At 37.2% G+C, this 18,887-nt stretch overlaps 1 protein-coding gene across 6 annotated transcripts in view; it reads right to left on the reverse strand.

The window, feature by feature from the left end:
- Positions 1-14,514: 14,514 nt before the first annotated feature.
- CREM (cAMP responsive element modulator) overlaps positions 14,515-18,887 on the reverse strand; it is a 29,517-nt gene continuing 25,144 nt past the window's right edge. For 4 of the 6 annotated variants that reach the window (XM_085227071.1, XM_085227072.1, XM_019616335.3 and 1 more), the window contains 2 exons: positions 17,323-17,479; positions 14,515-15,652 (listed from right to left, as the gene is read on the reverse strand). In XM_085227071.1, coding sequence (XP_085083197.1) covers positions 15,508-15,652; positions 17,323-17,479 — 302 coding nt within the window. In that variant the 3' untranslated portion in view covers positions 14,515-15,507. The remainder of the gene's footprint in view (positions 15,653-17,322; positions 17,480-18,887) is intronic. The other 2 variants (XM_019616336.3, XM_010712487.4) reach the window with 1 other exon arrangement.

The following is an 18,887-nucleotide window of genomic DNA, read 5'->3' on the forward strand; positions in this document are numbered from 1 at the left end:
AGCTGAATATTGTGAACTATAGAGACTCATCTCAAGAATTGCCCATGTGAAACATTCTCAAAAATACTATCTATATATCTATATTCATTGAAAATAGGCCTTCCTCATTTAATTTTAAAATCAAGAGGTGAAACAAAAAAGGAAAGAAATTCTCTGCATGAAAATTAAAGCTCTTGAAATGTTCAAGTTTTCAACAGAGAATTGTCCAGGCATAAGCCTTTGTTGATTTTTAGCAGGTTACTACAATTGTGGATAGTTGTAGGAAACATTAAGAATTGTATGGGTGCTTAAGATCATCCTCCTCAAGAAAAATCCCCTATGCATATGCCTGGAAAATACAGAAAATAGAAGCATGGAGAGGAGAACCATAAATTAATGCATTTAACAAAAGAACAGATGCATCACTATGAGTGTGTACTTCACAAGTATTTTGTTCATCTTTCTCAAACCCTATAAGGATTTGACAGTACCCTTTCCTTTGAAAAATAATGTAAAATTAACAACTGCTTAACTAAATGGGGCAAGATTTTTCTTTTATTTTCTATTTGAACAATGAATTCTGTCCACTCTCAATCAGCATTGATATCAATGTCCTTTTGAGTAGAAAAGCTGGTCTACAGAACTAGTAAGAAAATAACTTCTATATATGATTCTCGAAGTGCTTTCCTCCTCAATGAAAAGGTACTAAGTACCAGTGGAATTAAAAGTGAGGCTCTTGCATTGAAATTCAAGAATTTTCCTCAAACACAGGAAAAGCCAGCATGTTTTTTAGAATCAGTTTCCATTTCCATGGATGAAAAAGGAAGAGAAGGCAGCTTCCTTGAGCCAGGCTAAGCTTGCTTTAGTTTTGCTTCTGCTGCTATTAGCAAGGTGTTGGTGAGATACATCATAAATGGTCTGAAGGGAAAGCTTAAGATGTATTCTGCCATAAATCCTTCTGCTTTTTCATTTACTAAATTTTGAACTACGTAATCACGGAAATAGTAGCACTCTTTGCTTTATTTTTGAGAGTAACAACCCACTGATTTGCACACATTTAGGGAACCCAAATTCACTTTTCTGCTCCACTGCAGACTGTGTGCAGGACTTTCAAAAACCCCTTCATCATTTCTTAGATCCCTTTCAGTAAAACAGCAATAACATTTCACTGTTTCAAAGGGTATTTGTAAGTCTAAAATCTTGGAAATAGCAAGTTGTTCATATATTACAGAAAAGGGAACCAAATGAATAAAACGATTAGATTACTGTCCTCATAGATACTATACCCTATTGTGTTATTCCTGATGTGCACACTAATATTACTTGATGCAGACAGTGCCTGTATCCAACATTAATCACGAAACAGACTCCTGTATGTTGTAGCACATTCTGCCTCGTGGAGCGTCATCATCACTCAACGATAGGATACATCAATTGATTGCAGAAATGCCAGTGTGAGAATGTAAGTTCATAGGTTAAAAAAAAAGTCGTATTTTCTCTATAAATAGAGTCAGTATAAATCACAGAGCCTGCAATACGGGCTTGGGAAAATTAGTCACTGACCTACAAACACTTCCCACTGGATATCTGTGAATCCGTTTCACAGAGTGAAAAGTAAGAAGAGGGAAAGCAGATAAAGAACAGGACCATATGGTAAAATGAAGAATAGACTATCCTAAAGAAAGTGAAATAAAACCAAGAAGTTACAAAAACACAGTAATACTGTTGTTTAATTGTTCTAAATAGTGAAATGTTGAAATGACTCATTTACAGTTAATTTTTAATACGTCCAGTATTTTTAATTTTTAATAAGTCCAGTAACACTTTTCAAACTCTTTAGAAGTGAATACATACTTTCACCACCCTGCAGTCCAGAAGAGTTTGTCATCTTCCATTGCATCTAGAAATGTACGGTTAAACAGGAAACTCAGCACAGCGATATCTACAGGAAATTGCTGACTAATATTGGCAACAATCTGGTCAGTTTGAATTATACTTCCCATTTATGAGAATGTAATTAATGAAGACAGTTTTATCTCAAATAAAGTTCTATCTTTCTGCCTTTCCTTGCACGTTAACGCTACCCTTTTCTGGAACTGTTCAGCTAATATTTTTCCAAATGTCTTCTCCTAGAAAAGCTCTGTCCTTCATCAAAAACCACTGAAGCTGTGCCACAGGACATTAAATGCATACATTAGAACAGGTATTTTCTCTGGCCCAGATCACTGCAGTGTAGTTTTGTTGCTCGAACGGATGTGCCACTGTTCTAAAAAAACCAACTGATTTGGTGATGAGTTTGTTCCTCTACTTTAAAGCCACTTAACTGAAAGGGATTTAGAAATACTAGAATTTTACATTCCAGGAACTTTGAATTGACACATACTTGGACAATTTTTTAAGTACTAATGAGGCACATGAAAGCATATTATATTATGACTAAAAATTATACTTTTTATAGTTTGCTTGGCTCAAAATGTAGAAGACAGACCTCCTCAAAACTATTCTTAAAAACAGAAAAGCATTCTGTATAATACAGGACAGAATATCTGTATACAAGCACATGCACATTTTATTACAGAACTTCTAAGATAGCAAGATCTATTCATTAAATTAAAAAAGCACAATTAAAAAGGCTTCTTTCGTTTCTGCAATGGGTGAATTACATGAATTGCAGAATTTGGTACAAGATTACAAAGCAAAACTCTTTGGAACGATTTGGCAGTTCGTATGCTCACAGATGCCCCTTAGAACTTGAAAGCTGTTTAAATGCAGTGTTTGAACTATATGTGTTTGAATGATACAAGTTTGCTTATACAATTATACAACAAGTCCATAACCTCAACATTCGTTATTTTTGTTCATAGTGATGTTACTAAGATTCATCTCACAGTTTAAATATATTGGCATATCTGTAACAATAACACAGTATTTTCTCTGTTTCATAATTTTCCCTATTATTCAAAGTGAGACATGTTAAGAATTTGTAACTTGTATGGGACTCATAGACAAGGCATGCGTAATTCTGGTGGCTACTATTTCTAATCAAATACATGTTGGCCTATTGGTTTGGTTTAGGGTTAGAACACTTTCATACATAACATTGATGGAAAATGCTAACATTTTCTATTATTCATCTGGAGTGTCACAGCTCACAGACTCTTTCAGTTTGACCCATACTGCTAATCACATGCACTCCCACTGACAGGAGGATGTCAAAAAAAAAAAACAAAAAAAGGAAATAAAAAGAAAAGAACTGCAGAACCAACATCCATAAACACCAAGTTAATTGTCACACTGCAAGCCTTCCACTTTTATAAAGGCTTAAGCAGTAAATGTACCAGGAGCCCTATGGAACACCACATCACTAAAAACTGAATCACGAAGTCAGTCAGTATGGAGAATCCCAACAACTCTACAGGCTTTGGTCAGACCTAACCTGAGCAGAATTAAGCTGGGCTATCTACTTCTTGCTCTTTAAATTACATTTTAACATGTCCCTATTTCTTAAGAATATTCCTCCTTTTTTGCTTTCTTTTTTTCTATTTTTTATTTTTCAACGACAACCTAAGAATGACATGTGACCAGATTCTGATGGCACAAAACCTTATCTGACTGCAGAACAAATGCACTCAAACACTTGGTCTGAACAAACACAGATCCCGTCTCTCTCTCAACCTTGGTGAGGCCTGAAACAGAGAAGTACTGCACAACTTGGATCCCTGCTTTTTCACGATAGCCCTATGAAAGATGTAAGACCAACCAGCAGTAGAACACTGCTCTCAGCTGAAGCTCCTGCACATAAAGATGTGCATTCTTCACTAAGCATCGAGCTCAGCAGAACTCCAGTGTGATTCATGGAATTTGCTTTGAAAGGCAATCAGCCCCAAACATAGCACAGGAAATTCAGGCGAAAAAAGGTATCAGGAATTCACCACTGATGTATAATTTAGAGGTGAGTCATTCAATAACTTGCTGAATTTGGTTGGATACTAGAGGAACTAGTTTGAAGGGTCATAGATTTAAGATTCTGCCTTGCCCTATTTAGACAATCTCATCCGTGTATTGTCCATTTACAGATAACATCATTAATATATGATGCCATAACGCACTTCCTGCAAGTTAAATGTTGTTCATGATACCAAGTTAGTCTCCAAAAAAAAGGACATCGTGTTCATGTACATTTTAAGAGATAGGAAAAGCTGTAAACCAGATCTACTGGTGTCTTCAGGTCAGAAGAGGCCAACAGAAGGTATCACAGGGAAGTTTAATGTTGTTATAGCCATTCTGGGGTTTCATCCTCTCAGACTGTAAGTGAAAAGCTTTCATGGCACTGTATGCTTGCTTTGGAGCATTTTTTTTCTTTATAGGAGAGATAAAGCATTAGTCCATTACAAACCAAATGTGATTTTAAGCCAGACATAGCAGGAGGTAGCTACCTTTGTCACTAACAAATTTCTTTTATAAAACAGGTAAAAGCATTGCCAAAGAAAGTTTTGAGTTGCTGATGGGTTGCATGTTAGAATCCACAGACAGATTTTGTCGGTGGAATTCTCTGAGAGAATTAGTACGTACCTAACTCTCTTGGGCAGTGAAGGAGCTCAGTTTTTTAAACCTTTACATCATCACCACTTCCACTGCAATCTCAGTGAGTACCCTGGAATCCTATATTTAATGCAAATATTTTGGAACCCTATTATGTATTTCATTTAACTTATTTTACCAACATCTAACTTATTTTCATGGAGAACTTTCACACCGGTCTATTTGAACAAGCTGATTTGTATTTCTGCATCCATACGTCTTGGCCATCACCAATTAAAAGACTTCACTATCATTCCTAATATTGCAAATCAATTCCAACCTGCTAGATCACGTACGTGAGCAGAATGGGAAGGTGCAAAGGAAAACACATAGAAACTGCAAGAGAACAAGGCATCCCTGGACTCCAGCCAGGAATGCAGAGGTCATACAGAATTGCAGAAGCAGCATCCATAACTTAACGGTAAGCAAAGAATTTTTTGAGTGTTACTGGAAAAGTAGAACACATACATTTAAAGATTTAAAGGATAATAAAGAGGTTTCTGTCTGCACAGAGAAGTAATCACATGTCCAAAGGCTGCCAGCAGCAGTGGCAAATGGTACTGCAAACAAGGACAAAAATAACTTCAAACGCTTTCAGATCTGTACTGATTATTAAAATTCATGTAATTCATGTGAATAACACAACTTTTGACGTTGTCATCCAAATCCAAATGAACTATAAAATTATTTGGGTTAAACGAGAACTGGGGAACTTAATTGCCTCTCAGCTTGTACATTCAGTTGCAAAGAAGTGGACTTCAGATAAGAATCCCAGACCCTGAAAGTAATGGACTGCACTGCAGAAACTCTCCCTGTTATTTCCCTGAAACAGATTGATAATTGGACTACCTCGATTTTGGATGACTATGTTTTGATAATAGCAAGTATCACCTGATCATATAGTAGCTATGTTATCTGTATTTTGGGATACATTTTATTTTACGCTATACTGGTGAAGACTCAGAGCCATTGTGCTTATAGATTTTACTTATTTGATAGTTTTGTTTCTTGATCAAGCATGTAAACATTGAAAACCACGCTGCTGTTTTTACATTTCTCTCTATATAAGTTACTTTGATATCAGAAATTCCACTAAGTGTTTCACTTTTACTGGGCATCTGTCCAACATCCTACATAAGAAACATTTTAAAAGTGGCCTGTACACAAAACCATTGTGCTGGCTTGTAAGGTCACTAACTGACTTATATTTTATTTCACATATACATAATTTCTCTCATTCAATTACATAAATCATTACAAATCAGTCAAACATTACTTTGTGTATTAAGATTTTTTCTTAGGGTATTTCAGACAAGTAAAATGAAACCAATATCCTAACCAAAACTTAAGTTTATGTTGCCACTTTCAATGATTTCTTCCTCTGTCCTAAATATATCAAGTCTACATACAGTGCACAATAAATGCACATAAGCCCTAGTTTGAGTTTCTTAAAATTTCAGCAGATGTAAGCATTTGAATGAGAATTTTCACATAGTCTGCTGCAAATTGATTCTTTTAGACTCTTCACAGACTGCCTACATGGCTTGAACTTACTATTTAGAAAACCTTTATAGGGGGTAGAGGGGTGGGTAAAGAAATGCTCTGGCATGAATAAAAGTCTTCTGTGAAACTTTAGAGCATGGCCTTGGTGCTTGCATTATGAGGATGCCCTTATTGCTGAGAGGAAGTTTTTCCTATACCCTCATAATTTTGGACACCTGGAAAAGCTCTCTGTGACCATTCCTTCAGCAGAGAAGCACGTAAGATGAAGCATGACAAACCTCACTGCCAAAGGCAGAAGCAGACCACCTTAATCAGGAAATTCAAACTTACACATTAGCATCTAGAGCCATCTGGGTCATTAAATTCTACTACAACAGCCATCACCCCAGTAGAAGTCTTTAAAAAAGAAACTAAAAGGAACAGAAATAACTTGTACAAGCTTCTTTGTAGTTGGTTTTAGGCAAATGTCCAGTAGAAAGCAGAGGTTCCGTTGTCAAAGATTTATTAAGGGGAAGTGGTAGAAGTGTAGCACTGTAACATAGCTCTGACCTGACACCTGCAGACACTGCTCCACGTAGCTGCAATAGGCCTTTCCCCACCCCTCACCCTCTTTTGGAGTAGGACAGAGAGACCTCTGCTGTTAGTAGAAGTGAAGAGCACAGCTGTGTTATGAGTGAAAATCTATATCCAATCCTTAAGACACTAACGGTCGATGCAGGAGACCAAGAAGAAAGTGTAAGCATTTCTAGAGCTAAAATGTTGGGCAAAGAAATGGAGCAATTGTTTCTTTCATTCAGGAAAGGGAGCATGTACAGAACAGCTTTGTCTGTGAAACTACTTCAGATCTACTTCAACAGTAAAAGATGATGCTAAGCATTGTTTGAGCACAGTGTTTCTAACCTCCAAAATACTTTAATCCAGGGAACAGACATACATCCAGATCTAATGCTGGCTAAATTAGCTATGCTGAAAACAGCTGGGACAGGAACTTCATGGGCTTTTAGTACAGTGACAGTAGATATCAACCTTCTTCAGGCTCTCAACTAAAACTTTAAGATGACTTTTCTGTGAGTTAACATTACATTTATGACTGGAAATTACATGGCACTCACAACTGCTTTGTCAATTAGATTATTTAAATGAATCTCTTAATAACAACCATCCAGAAACCATGTCATCTTTTTGTTTCACGCCCATTAACTCACCATACCACACAGAGATGCACTTGCTGTTCCAGAGCTTGAGATCAAAACTCACGTACATAGCTAATTCTCTTTAATAAGGTTAAAAAAAATTAAAAAGTAATGAATAATTCAGAATCTCAGTTCAGGCCTGATAGGAGTGTTGGGAAAACTTTACCACACAGTTCTGTATAACCTGTGCATACAAAGAGCCTCTTGGAGACGGGATGATGTGACCACAGGAATTATCTGTATTCATGGCTGTAATGTAGAAATCAGCAACTAGAATTAGAAAAGAGCAATTTATTCAGCCTTTCTTGATCACTGCCTTTGTCTTCTTCCATTTTCCGTATTCCTTCTTTTTATTCCTCCTCTTTTCCTGTTCCCAGAATGATCTTTCCATTTGCCTGGATTAAACTGCACTAAAATTGGAATAAAGTTACTTCCTTTTACCCTCATGTTTCAAAACATGCTTATTTTTTATTTCATTTTTTCCAATTCAGAACTAGTAGTTGCTGTGCTCCAATAGCAGTACTTGCAACACTGATTTTTACATATTTAGATAATATTCCATGATTTTTAGACTGAACGTAACCAAGAATAAATAATTCTCATTTTAGCTTTCATTTAATGAGACTAGCAGTCAGCAAGACTCTAGAAATTGAAAATTTGTCAATACAGTATTTTTACATACTAAAAGACTATGTAATTATTCTCTTGAGTTTCAATCTCAACCACAGGACACATTTTACTGTCGTAAACCTTTCTCTCACCCCACACACACACACCTGGATACCAGAAACCTCCTACTTCTGTAATACTTTTGACTGCTTAGTTCTTTGGAAATGAAGTACAGACAGATATACTCCACAAGGTGTCACCCTCAAACAGCTGACAAAACCCAACAGCCTCTGTTTCCAGCTCTGATCCAAAAGATCAGCTAAATCTGCACTGGGCATCTAGCAGGGCACTCTACCAAACTTTCTCTATTCAAAGCTATTTCAATACAACACTGTAAGGACAATGGGTACTTTTTCTTGTAAATAGTATATTTGTACTAGATGATCTTAGAGATCTTTTCCAACCTTAATGATTCTATGATTTCAAAGTCAGTCTATTTTACTTACTTACTTGCCTAGCTGAAGTCTATACAATTGTCACAAACTGGTTAAATGCAATCAGCAAGTATTTAATCAGGGTAAATTCCTTGCTTCTTTACAAAGCCAACTCTGGTTTGCCGAAGAAGACTTTTAGACACAAATGCTTTGCAGACCTAAATTGTTAATGTCTTTATTAAAAAAAAAAAATAATAAAAATGCTTTGTTTACAAACATATTTTACTTTTAAACACATATGTGGTATTCCGCAGAATCTGAGTATCTCCCCAAAATAGAAATGATTGTCAGCAATAAGACTAACAGCATTACAGTTCACCTGCAATCAGCGGATTAGTTCTCTGGAACCTAAGAAGAGGGAAAATTCCAATTAGATTTTCTTATATCCAACACAGCTTACATTGTAGCTTTTCTTTCATTAAGTCCATGAACAGCACCTGCCTTCTTTGGCAGCCACCTGTTTTCAGGAACCTTCTGAGACATCCTTGACCCATCTATTAAACTGAAATGGACCATCACGTTCAAAACATACTGGAAGAAATCAGACACAAACATGAGTGCTAGCACTAGATGAATATCTCAAAGAAATGGAAGACATTTAGGAGAAAGGACAAAGAGCATATGGAACGGATCTGTTCACATGAGGGGCATTAGCTACAGCTCATAATTTACACTTGATTCTAGAAAAGGAACTGGAAACAATTTGAACTGTTAACGATTCTCATATTATACTCCACACAGCAGAACTCTGATCCCTGCCCAAACCACCTGTATTCTTACACTGAAGAAAAAAGACCTAAGCAAAAAAAGATCTAATGTGCAAATTGGTAACACCTGTCTGTTTGTCTTACTCCGTAATACTGCAGCTTTCCAACACTTCATTCACTCTCCTGTTTTTCTCCCTTCTCTCTGTTCGTATTTTACATCAATTCTGTTTCTAGTAGACAAGCCTCAGAAAAAAAAAACCTAAAAAGTCATGCCTCAAATGAGAGAAGCAGGAGAAAGTCTACTTTGAAGTTCTCAAAGATTTTGGTTGACTATTTGTGTCAAGAAGGCTGCAGTTCCAAGCCCAGTTCCAGACCTTTGAAGCAACTGACAGCCTCACAAGTGAAGAGGTAGGTATGTAAGAACTCAGGTATTTTCTTCTTTGTACAGCAGCTGACAAAATTCTGAAAGCTTTTACAGCTAACATCTTTGCAAATTTGATTCTTCAAAACTCAAACATCAACCCAAACACACCAGCATGCATTGAATTCAAAAGCATTCACACATCTCTCACTACTGCAAGACTTAAAGAAAGCTAGAAACTTGATAAAGACCTTGTTGAAATAAATCAATAAGCTTTACAATAATTACTTTTGTAGAAGTAGCCCCTGGATAGAAAAACAGGTCTTAGTCCTCTATTACCCTTATTAGACACTGCCTTTCTCCAGATGGGACTTACATTATTATACATTCATATCAGGCAGAGACTTCTTCCTACCTCATGTTTTCCTTACAGACTGGTCTTGTTAAACAACTCTGGTGCAGCTTTTACCTGGTATGATTCAGCCATATTTGAAAAAAATTCAATAAAATCATAAAAAGTAAGTCCACTAAAGGCCTCTTTCAAGACCATTTGGAAGTTGTACATTTGAACAACAAAGTAAAAACAATAGCTTGGCTAGTTAACAAGACTTCTGAACTGGGACATTTTTATAGTTGTTATTCCATTCACAAGACATATTAATCAGAGCTGACTATACTGATAGTGCTATTATAGGAGAGGAAAAAACTCAGCAGTTATCGTAACAAAGACACTTCCTCTTCTGTTTTTTCCATTCAAGTCATACATAACACAATGAAGTTATTTTTTCCCTTAGTCTAGAATTCAGCTCTCACATTATTCTGTCTCTCCACAACTTCGTGCACACAGACACCTGCTTTGGAATATGTAAAATGATGAAGAAAAACAAAAATCCAGAAACTTAAGCAAATGGATTAGAAAAGATTCTGCATATAGAAGAATAAAGTGATTTTTGCTACCTGGCATTGCCAGTCTGCCCTGAAATTAATTATCATATTTTCTTCAGCTTTTGAATTAAGCCCAAACTCAAACTAGCATAACTTTTGCAGGAATAAATCATTGTCATGACTCATCTAGAAGAGCCTCCTAGCACTTTAAAAGTCCTCAACTCATTGAAGTCTGTTACCCCCAGAGAACATATTTTATATGGGAATGCTGACAACTAAAATGCAGCTATTTCTATCAGCTGCTTAACAGCTCAGTATCAGCATTCAACACATTCTTCTCACCTACACAACCAAGCACAAAACCTGAAGTGAGAACTGTTGCAACATGAGGCAACCCAAAACAGCTGCTGCTTTCTTTGAAGTGATATGATACTCCATTCAGAAAAAGCATCACACTGGATTTAGCTATCGCACCCATCTGTAGGATAGTAGTACAGATCAGCATTTCGGTTTGAAAATGGAGGGAAATCCACAGATAACTACAGGAGGGATGACAAAGCATGCAGTCCTTAGACTTTATCAGTGCAAGAAAAACTGCAAACAGATCCTGCAAAATCCATGGTCATAAACAATTCAAAATAACAATAAAAACTGTAAGCCCACACCTACGCACACAATATGCTGACTTTAATTCCAATTTTCCCAGCTCACAACAGCTCAGGCAAGCCAAGAGAGCTCTGCCCTGAAGCCTAGAGATTTCTAACTCTGTTCACCCGCCTCCCTGTTCAGATGCAGAAGAACACAGCAGTGACTCAAAACTCTAGCGTAAGAGGAAGCTGATTACTGCATTCCTCATCACCTACCTGTCCAGGAGGTTGAAGACATTCTTCAACAGACCATTTCCTCCGAGCAACAGCAAATTATATTTGAAAAAAAAAAAACTCGTGTATTTGTGTGTACCTTCCTATAAAGTAAAAGCAAATTCTCCAGTTGTCTCAAATAAATTTGCAAACAGTTGTATGGGCTCAGTAAGGAAAAATAGTTCTGTACTACAGAGATATGACCTTCTTACAGAAAAATAAATCAATTATTTGAGTCTTTCTAATTGGTACAGGAGAAAAAATTCTGACTGATTATTTACAGCTTGGACAGCGCTCAAAATCTCTCGTTATAAAGTCAGGCTCGTGTCTCAGGACAAGGGGCAACGGGCACAAATCGGCTGCCTTGAGAGCTTCTGGAGCATCCTTGTCTGGAGATACTTAAAACCTACTTGGGTGCTTTTCCTTGTAAGCTACTACAGGGAACCTGCTTAGCAGGGGCTGGACTCGATGACCTCCAGAAGTCCCTCCTAACCACTACAATTTTGTAATAATATTGTGCCCAAAGGGCCTTTCTCCTGTACCCCACCAAGCCCTTGAGTTCACAGATCTCAATTAGGATCAGATTCCAACAGAAACTACAGTGGCATCCAGAGCTCAGAGCCATGTTTTCATTAGGGAGTTAGGCTCTTCCCCTACTTGTCCAACAAGGTGGCAGGCCATCAGATAAGACAAGACTGAACACATCTCCAGTTGCTATTTGGTCATTCGTAGCAAACTCTTTTTTTCTGGAAGTGGGAAATAGCAATAAAATTACAAATCATATGGCAGTAGACAGAAGGTGGTTTCTGACCTTTTGGTCAAGGCACTCTTTGAAAAGTCTCCCTTATTAACAGTCAAATCTTTCTGGTGATGGATTCTGAGATAAGGAGGTAATTAAGTGATCTTTGGTACAGAAGAGGACAGTAGATACTTCTAATTCATTTTAGCAGAAAGTCAGACTTAGCTAGCTTGCTTTTTATTGTATCAGAATGGATTATAATGTTAAAATATACTGAATTAATACCATAAATTTGGTGAGGATTGTCACACGGTGCACACTATCTGGCTGTCACAGGAACAATACCAATTCAACTAAGATTTAAAGCACTGGACATCTGAAATATTAATTCAGGCAGCTCAACATACAAATAGCTCCCTGTTTCAAAAAAACACACTGGGGCAAACTGTTACAAGAGTCCTCATTAAAGAGTTTCATAATTAAATGGTTGAGCATTTGTGCTGCTGAAGGAGCCAAAGTAGGCATGAGGGGTCCTGTGTGCCTCCTCTGAGAAGTACAAAAAGATGAAAAAGCGGCTGAAGCAAACTGAAATCCTTTGTTGCTATTTTTCTCTGCTACCAAGAAGGAGTAGCTTGGCAGTTTTAGAGCAAAGTCTTTGAATGAAAGTAAGCAACCCACTTTCTTTGTTACGCTCCATGTTGTATGCAATACTTTGCTTTAAGCATTTACATCTGGAATATTTGAAAAACTCTCAAAGTTTTCATTGCACATTTCTTACACAAAACTGGATGTTTTGTTTTCATTGCACATTTCTTAACACAAAACTGGATGTACTGCTAAGTACTCTACTTTTCCAGTGTTGATTTGATAACAGATCCCTGGCATTTGTGCAGGCCTTCCTTTGCTCATTTGCGAGTTTATTTCCTTCACCACAAGATGCACCTTGGTTCTAATTCATCAAACATAAATACTCTTACTTACCAACAAACTCGTGCATTCTCACAAAGAAATACAGAAGTGTTTTGGTAATTCTGTCAACACCAATGATTTATCGGGCCAAATTACTTAAAATGAAAGAAGCATGCATCAAGTACTTTTTTTCCTAGCTGTACTCCAAATGAGCCAGGTTTTGTGCAGCGGTCTTTTCTGAAACTTTTCCCTGGTACAGAGAAATGAAATGGAATTTCCAGAACGACCTAACAACAAGAACATCTCAGTTTAGCTTAGTTATTTGACAGAGCCTTCTTCTCAGCTCCCCTAAAGAACTTATTTAAATAAAAAACACATATTGTTTTGAAAGCATTGACAAAGAAATTACTGTAGACCCAATAGATACGAAGTAGATGCCAAAGTTCTCTTCTCTTCTCTTTGGTTTCCAAATTCCTTGAGAGAGTCAGGAACAATGCCTACCTGTAACAGAAAACAGATTCTAGTGATAGAGACACAATAAACAATTTGTTGGACACTTTTGTTGAGACTAGAGGCTGCAACATAAACTTGTAACAGCCCGTACTCATCCTATCCTCCATCTTCAATAGAAACATTGACCCTTCCACTGACTTTAGTGCTGAGGATGAGTTACCACAGTGAAACAGCTATTCTACATTTTACTTCATTTTGCTTCCAGGTCTGAAGCAGAGCCCATGCATCCAAAAGCCAGTCTGCTTTCTTCTTAAATCAACTGCTGTAGCCACAAGAAAAGAGAGATACTACCTGTTCTTGCAGATTGTCTCACCAAAGTACCCAATGAGATTTTCTAAGGGTTTTGAGAAAGTTATCATGTTTATTTCAAGTAATTTCGGAAAGTGCCAGAAAACAAGATTTCAAGTAGAAAAGTATATATACCCCTACGCACACCCCAAGCAGTGTAAGGAAGAAATGGGTTAAATGTAAAGTCAGTTTCAATTAAGTGAAGAAATCTTAGTGACTTCAGTAATGGCAGAACTCCTTCCCCCTGCTTCAACGCATGCACTTCCCATTTAAGCAGGAACTAACACTGGCAATGGTGCTGCCAGTTCTAGCAAAGCTCCCAAATACTCTGCTCATAGACTGTTCAGGTTATCAAGCATTAGATTATTTCTGAAATGAAGAAAAACTCAGAAGCAATTGACAGAATGAACATCTAGAACACTGCATTTACCAAAACTGTAATCTGGGCTTAAGCATAATTTTATTTAAAAAAAAAAAAGTTCAGCTCTCACCTATATATTATTCTGGAACCCCGTGAATCAGCAGATAGCTACTCTTTATTGGAAAGCTTCCATCCTTAAGTCACCTTTACTTCTCCTTGGTACTTTGTAGAAAGTGTAAAAAGAACTATGCCATCAGTCTTCAGATAGGTAACTGTCTACAACTGTCCAGAATCTAAATTATTCAGGACGGAAAATGAAATTTTTATACATAGACTTCTAATAAACCAGATGTTTCACAGACTACAGAAAAATAAGCGAATAGCAGCCATGTAACAGACGTTTTCAGATACCTGCAATATACTTAGCATCATGTCAGGGAATTTCTGTTCTCTTCCTCCCCCTCCAAACTCTCACGGGTTTAAAAGCATCATCAATAACCAGATGTTCAAAGGAAATCAGACACTACACAGGTTAAACAACATCATTCTATTAAAAACTATCTTTAGCCATGGCACTCAGTGATAGCGATACAATACTTCTTCTTTCCACAAAGCAACTAATATAAAAATATGTCATAAAATCATTTGTAGACCAGTATGCTAATACATACATGTAATCATAACATTCTTTTATAAACTCTTTCCTGAGATACCTCGAGTTATTTGATTTTTCTCATATTACCAGATGCATTATCTTTATGATTCATTTGAAACAGCTGTAAAATATTTTGCATGTGCAGAACACTAGCAGTACATGTAAAAAGTAGCATGTAAATATATGGCAAAGAAACAGCTCTTAGAAATTATGGGTTTTTTCATTTTGATAATTTTTTTTTTTTTTTTTTTAAACCATTTGGCTCCTTGGGAGATGGAAGGGTGGAACGTGGAAAACCTGTAAGCAGAGCTATGAATTGACAAAAAGCAGGAAAGCATTTCAGGAATGTTAGAAGTTGGAATATAATATAAATGACACAGAGAAAGCCATAATTCATGTTGGCCATGTATTGCCTTATAAAGCAACCGGACATATTTTAGGTCAGTTCACAGTATAATAAATATTTTTACTAATCTGCTTTGGAAGAGCAAATGTCTTTAAGGGTTTCAAGCTCCTCTATAAGTTTCTGGTTCTGAACTTCTAGCACTGCAACACGACTCTCCAGACATTTTATGTATTCTTTCTTCCGACGTCGACATTCTTTAGCAGCTTCCCTGCAAAAAGCAGAAGTAAAAAGTGCAAACAAAAAGCCATTTGCATGCTATTAGAAAGCTCAACAGAGTAGGGAGACTACAACTGAAATCCAAATTTTGGAGCATCTCCCAAATAAGTCTGAAAACATTAAGCAAAACTGGGATTCCACAAGGGCCTCAAGTGTCTCTTTCTCGAGTTCATATGGCAATCTGTAGAATTGCTTCCTCTCATGCCTTGATTAAAGTTCATAATAAACAAGGTCCAAATGAAAGACAGTTATTCTGCTTTATGACAATAAAGATCTTTGAGGGCCTTGAGTTCCTCAATGAGAGTCTTGTTTTGGTTTTCAAGCACAGCCACACGATTTTCAAGACATTTGACATATTCTTTCTTCTTTCTGCGACATTCTCTGGCAGCTTCCCTGGAACCAATACAAGGCAAATGACTACAGGAACAGCCACAGTACGGCAAAGACTGGATAAATGAAATTACCTGCAATCCCTTTGGTTCCACAATAACAACAACAACCACCACCACCTCCTCCACCAACTGTTGGATTGCACACACAGAACAGCATGTAACAGCCATAAGCAACAGTGTGGTTAAAATGCAGTTCAAAACAATGAAAACAACTGGAAACAAATTCATCACCAACAAACACAATAGTGGAATTAATGCACTGAGAAAAGCACAGTAAATGATGTTATAATGACCTGAACTGTAGGACACAAGACTGAAAGCAGCGTTTTCTTTTGCAGTCACACTCCATTCTGTGTGTTTATCAGGACTATGACCTCCACATTCAAACCCAAACACAAACTGAATGCTACTCTCTTCAGATGAAAAGCTAGATGCCACATTTAAAACTTGCTATAGTTTTTGACCATAAAGTAGCAATCTACAGTAGAAGTCCAAATAGCTTCAGTATGCCAGCATTTTGAACTGTCCATATCACAGTGACTTTTTGTTGTTGGCAAATGGCAGCCCAGGGCCATTCCCATAGCTCCACTCAGAACTCTATGTCAATGACTTTAAATAGTATTTTCAGAACGAGGACTACAGACTTTAGATAGTATTTTCAGAAGTACGTCTCAAAACAGCATTCAATTATAGAAGAAATTTTATATGCAATGGGATTCCACTCCTTAAATGTTTTGGAACTATTTAAATTGCCAAACTGTGAGAACAGAACTTTGCAGTAAAGTTATTTTCAGAGACATAATAGAGACTAGTTTTAAAAACGAAGAGGAAAAACAAAGGGGAACACAACAACGCAGCAATCCCTGTGAGAAATTTTAAGAACAGGCATGAGAGCAAAGCAATACCATGAATTCAAGCATAAGGCAAGTGGCTATTCAATGTACTCGAGATCTGCATAGCAAACTACTTTTTCCTGAGGCATTAACCTCATTTCCATTGATAGAAGTGGCTATGCATTTAAAAAAAGGAGAAAGCCCCCTAAAAATAACAAGAATAAGCAGATAAAGGCAGTTATATAAAGACAGTTATAGCATATAGTTAATTACATGCCAACTAATTAAAAAATATACAGCCACTCCATACAATATTCTAAATGACAGGAGGACTGTATAGTAACTTATCTGAGGCAGGTATATAGAAAATTCTACAATTATCATCCAGTTATAGTGCAAGTCTTCCTCACAGCATAGACATATAGACAGCTGCTAATGAGATTCTCAGATAGCATTCTTACCAGCTCTTTCCTGGGATGTTGCAAGACAAGCATGCCCATAGCGGTCATTTTATTGTCAGTGGGGAAAAATGTCTTTCAACAATAAATATACATCTGGGTCATTACAAAAATGATCACTAATGGACAACATCAATACTGATTTTTGAAATACCATAGAATTAAAGACTAAAAATCCATGTGGATAAGACCAATATTCATCAGTCCTATAAATATATGTAATGATTCACACAGGATTTCTTGCCTTCCCTTTGTCAATCACAGACAGGGTTTGTGACTTTAAGGAAAGAACTTCATTAGAATATGAATTTATTAGTTTTGTTTTTGTTATGTTTGGGTTTTTACTTTCCCAACAGCATCTATTAATGAGGTGTTCTTACCTATTTTTCATAAGTCGCAGCTCTCTCTTGCGCGTTGCCTCTTCTGCCAGTTGCTGAGGACTATGCAGAGCCCCTGGTGAGGCTGCCATTACCACTCCCTGAGGTAAGTTAGTAGTGGGAGTCCGAAGCTGGTAAGATGGCATGTCTCCAGTGGCAGCTGTATTAAAGAATCATATGTAAAACTTTATGGCAAAAAAGAACTATGCAGAAGTCTCTCTAGAAAGAAGAGATTTCTGTTGATGAGTTACCCATGATCCCTACTCCATGAAGTATCTCAGAGGCCTGTAATATCACAACTACGTGATAATACTATTAGTATTATCTTACTAGCTTTCATTTCTATACTCTAAAATGAATCATCTAAACTGATCTAGCATGTGGTCCCACCAGCCAGAACAAAGTTGTGAAAGCTTTCACATGGCTCTTTGCAAACAACACAGGGAAAAGTGTTAGAGAAATGCTGCCTGAGCATTCACTCTAATTTCCTGTTGGTACAATTCTACAAAAAGATGGTGCTCCTGGTGCAGCCATGGAGGGTAATATGCTATGGCTGTCCTCTAACAGCTGACACAGGAGTCAGCTTTCTCCTCTTCTGTGACAGCACCAGCCCTACCAGCAATCTGGCAGGTCTTGGAAAACTGGAGAGCTGCTGTTGCCAAAATGAAAAGAAACATAAGTGCATAGTGAACAGGAGCACATTCCTTGAGGACCATAAATGGGATGCCCTGGCACTAGCAGACAAGAAAAAGGAGTGGCTGTTACACAGGAAAAGGTGTAGCCATACAGTAAAGGAGAGTGAAAAAGTTCAGCCCTGAGCCTGCCAATTTTGAGCTCTCCCATGCTAAATGTAGATCTGAAATCTGATCCGCAATTCAGAACCGATATACTGTATTCTGATATACGCACCTCATTTCTATATTTCTAAAACACTTTGCTCCTACACCACTTTCAAGCACTCACTCTCAAGTGAGATTCCTAAGTGCCTGTCTTATTTGACATAGGAAAAAAAATTAAAAAAATGTATCACCCCTAAAATTTTAAGCAAGTATTTGCCCATTCAACTCCTAAGTAATTTGTATCATCAAATAACACAACATCCACCTTTGTCATAAAAACAATTAAATATAAAAGAAAATTTCAGGGGCTGCTATACTCATTACATACTTAAAGCAGTATTAAAGCGTCAGCAAATGAAATTGCAAAAATAAAATCATAGAATCACAGAAAGACTTTGGTTGGAAGTGACATTAAAGATCAATTAGCTCCAACCCCCTGCTGTAGACAGACAAAAACAGTTTGTGGGAGGCTGGCAGGTAGAGCAGTAAAGTGACACAGAACAACAGGAGAAAAAAAAAATGAACCAAACCCAAATCCTCAACTTAAAAACATATATATTTATATACTATTAATCTTTTAAAGTTGTGCACTGTGACCAATCGCAGCTACACCTCAAACCCCCCCCACCAGCTTCAGCAGCTTGCTCCCCCCTCACAGCCCAGCAGGTCACAGGGCACGGAGCTGCCAGCTCAGCTGCAACAGGGAGCTGATCTGCTGGGGCTGGGCAG

The sequence above is a fragment of the Meleagris gallopavo genome, chromosome 6 (assembly GCF_905368555.1).
Source record: "Meleagris gallopavo chromosome 6, MGAL_WU_HG_1.1, whole genome shotgun sequence".
Classification (NCBI taxonomy): Eukaryota; Metazoa; Chordata; class Aves; order Galliformes; family Phasianidae; genus Meleagris; species Meleagris gallopavo.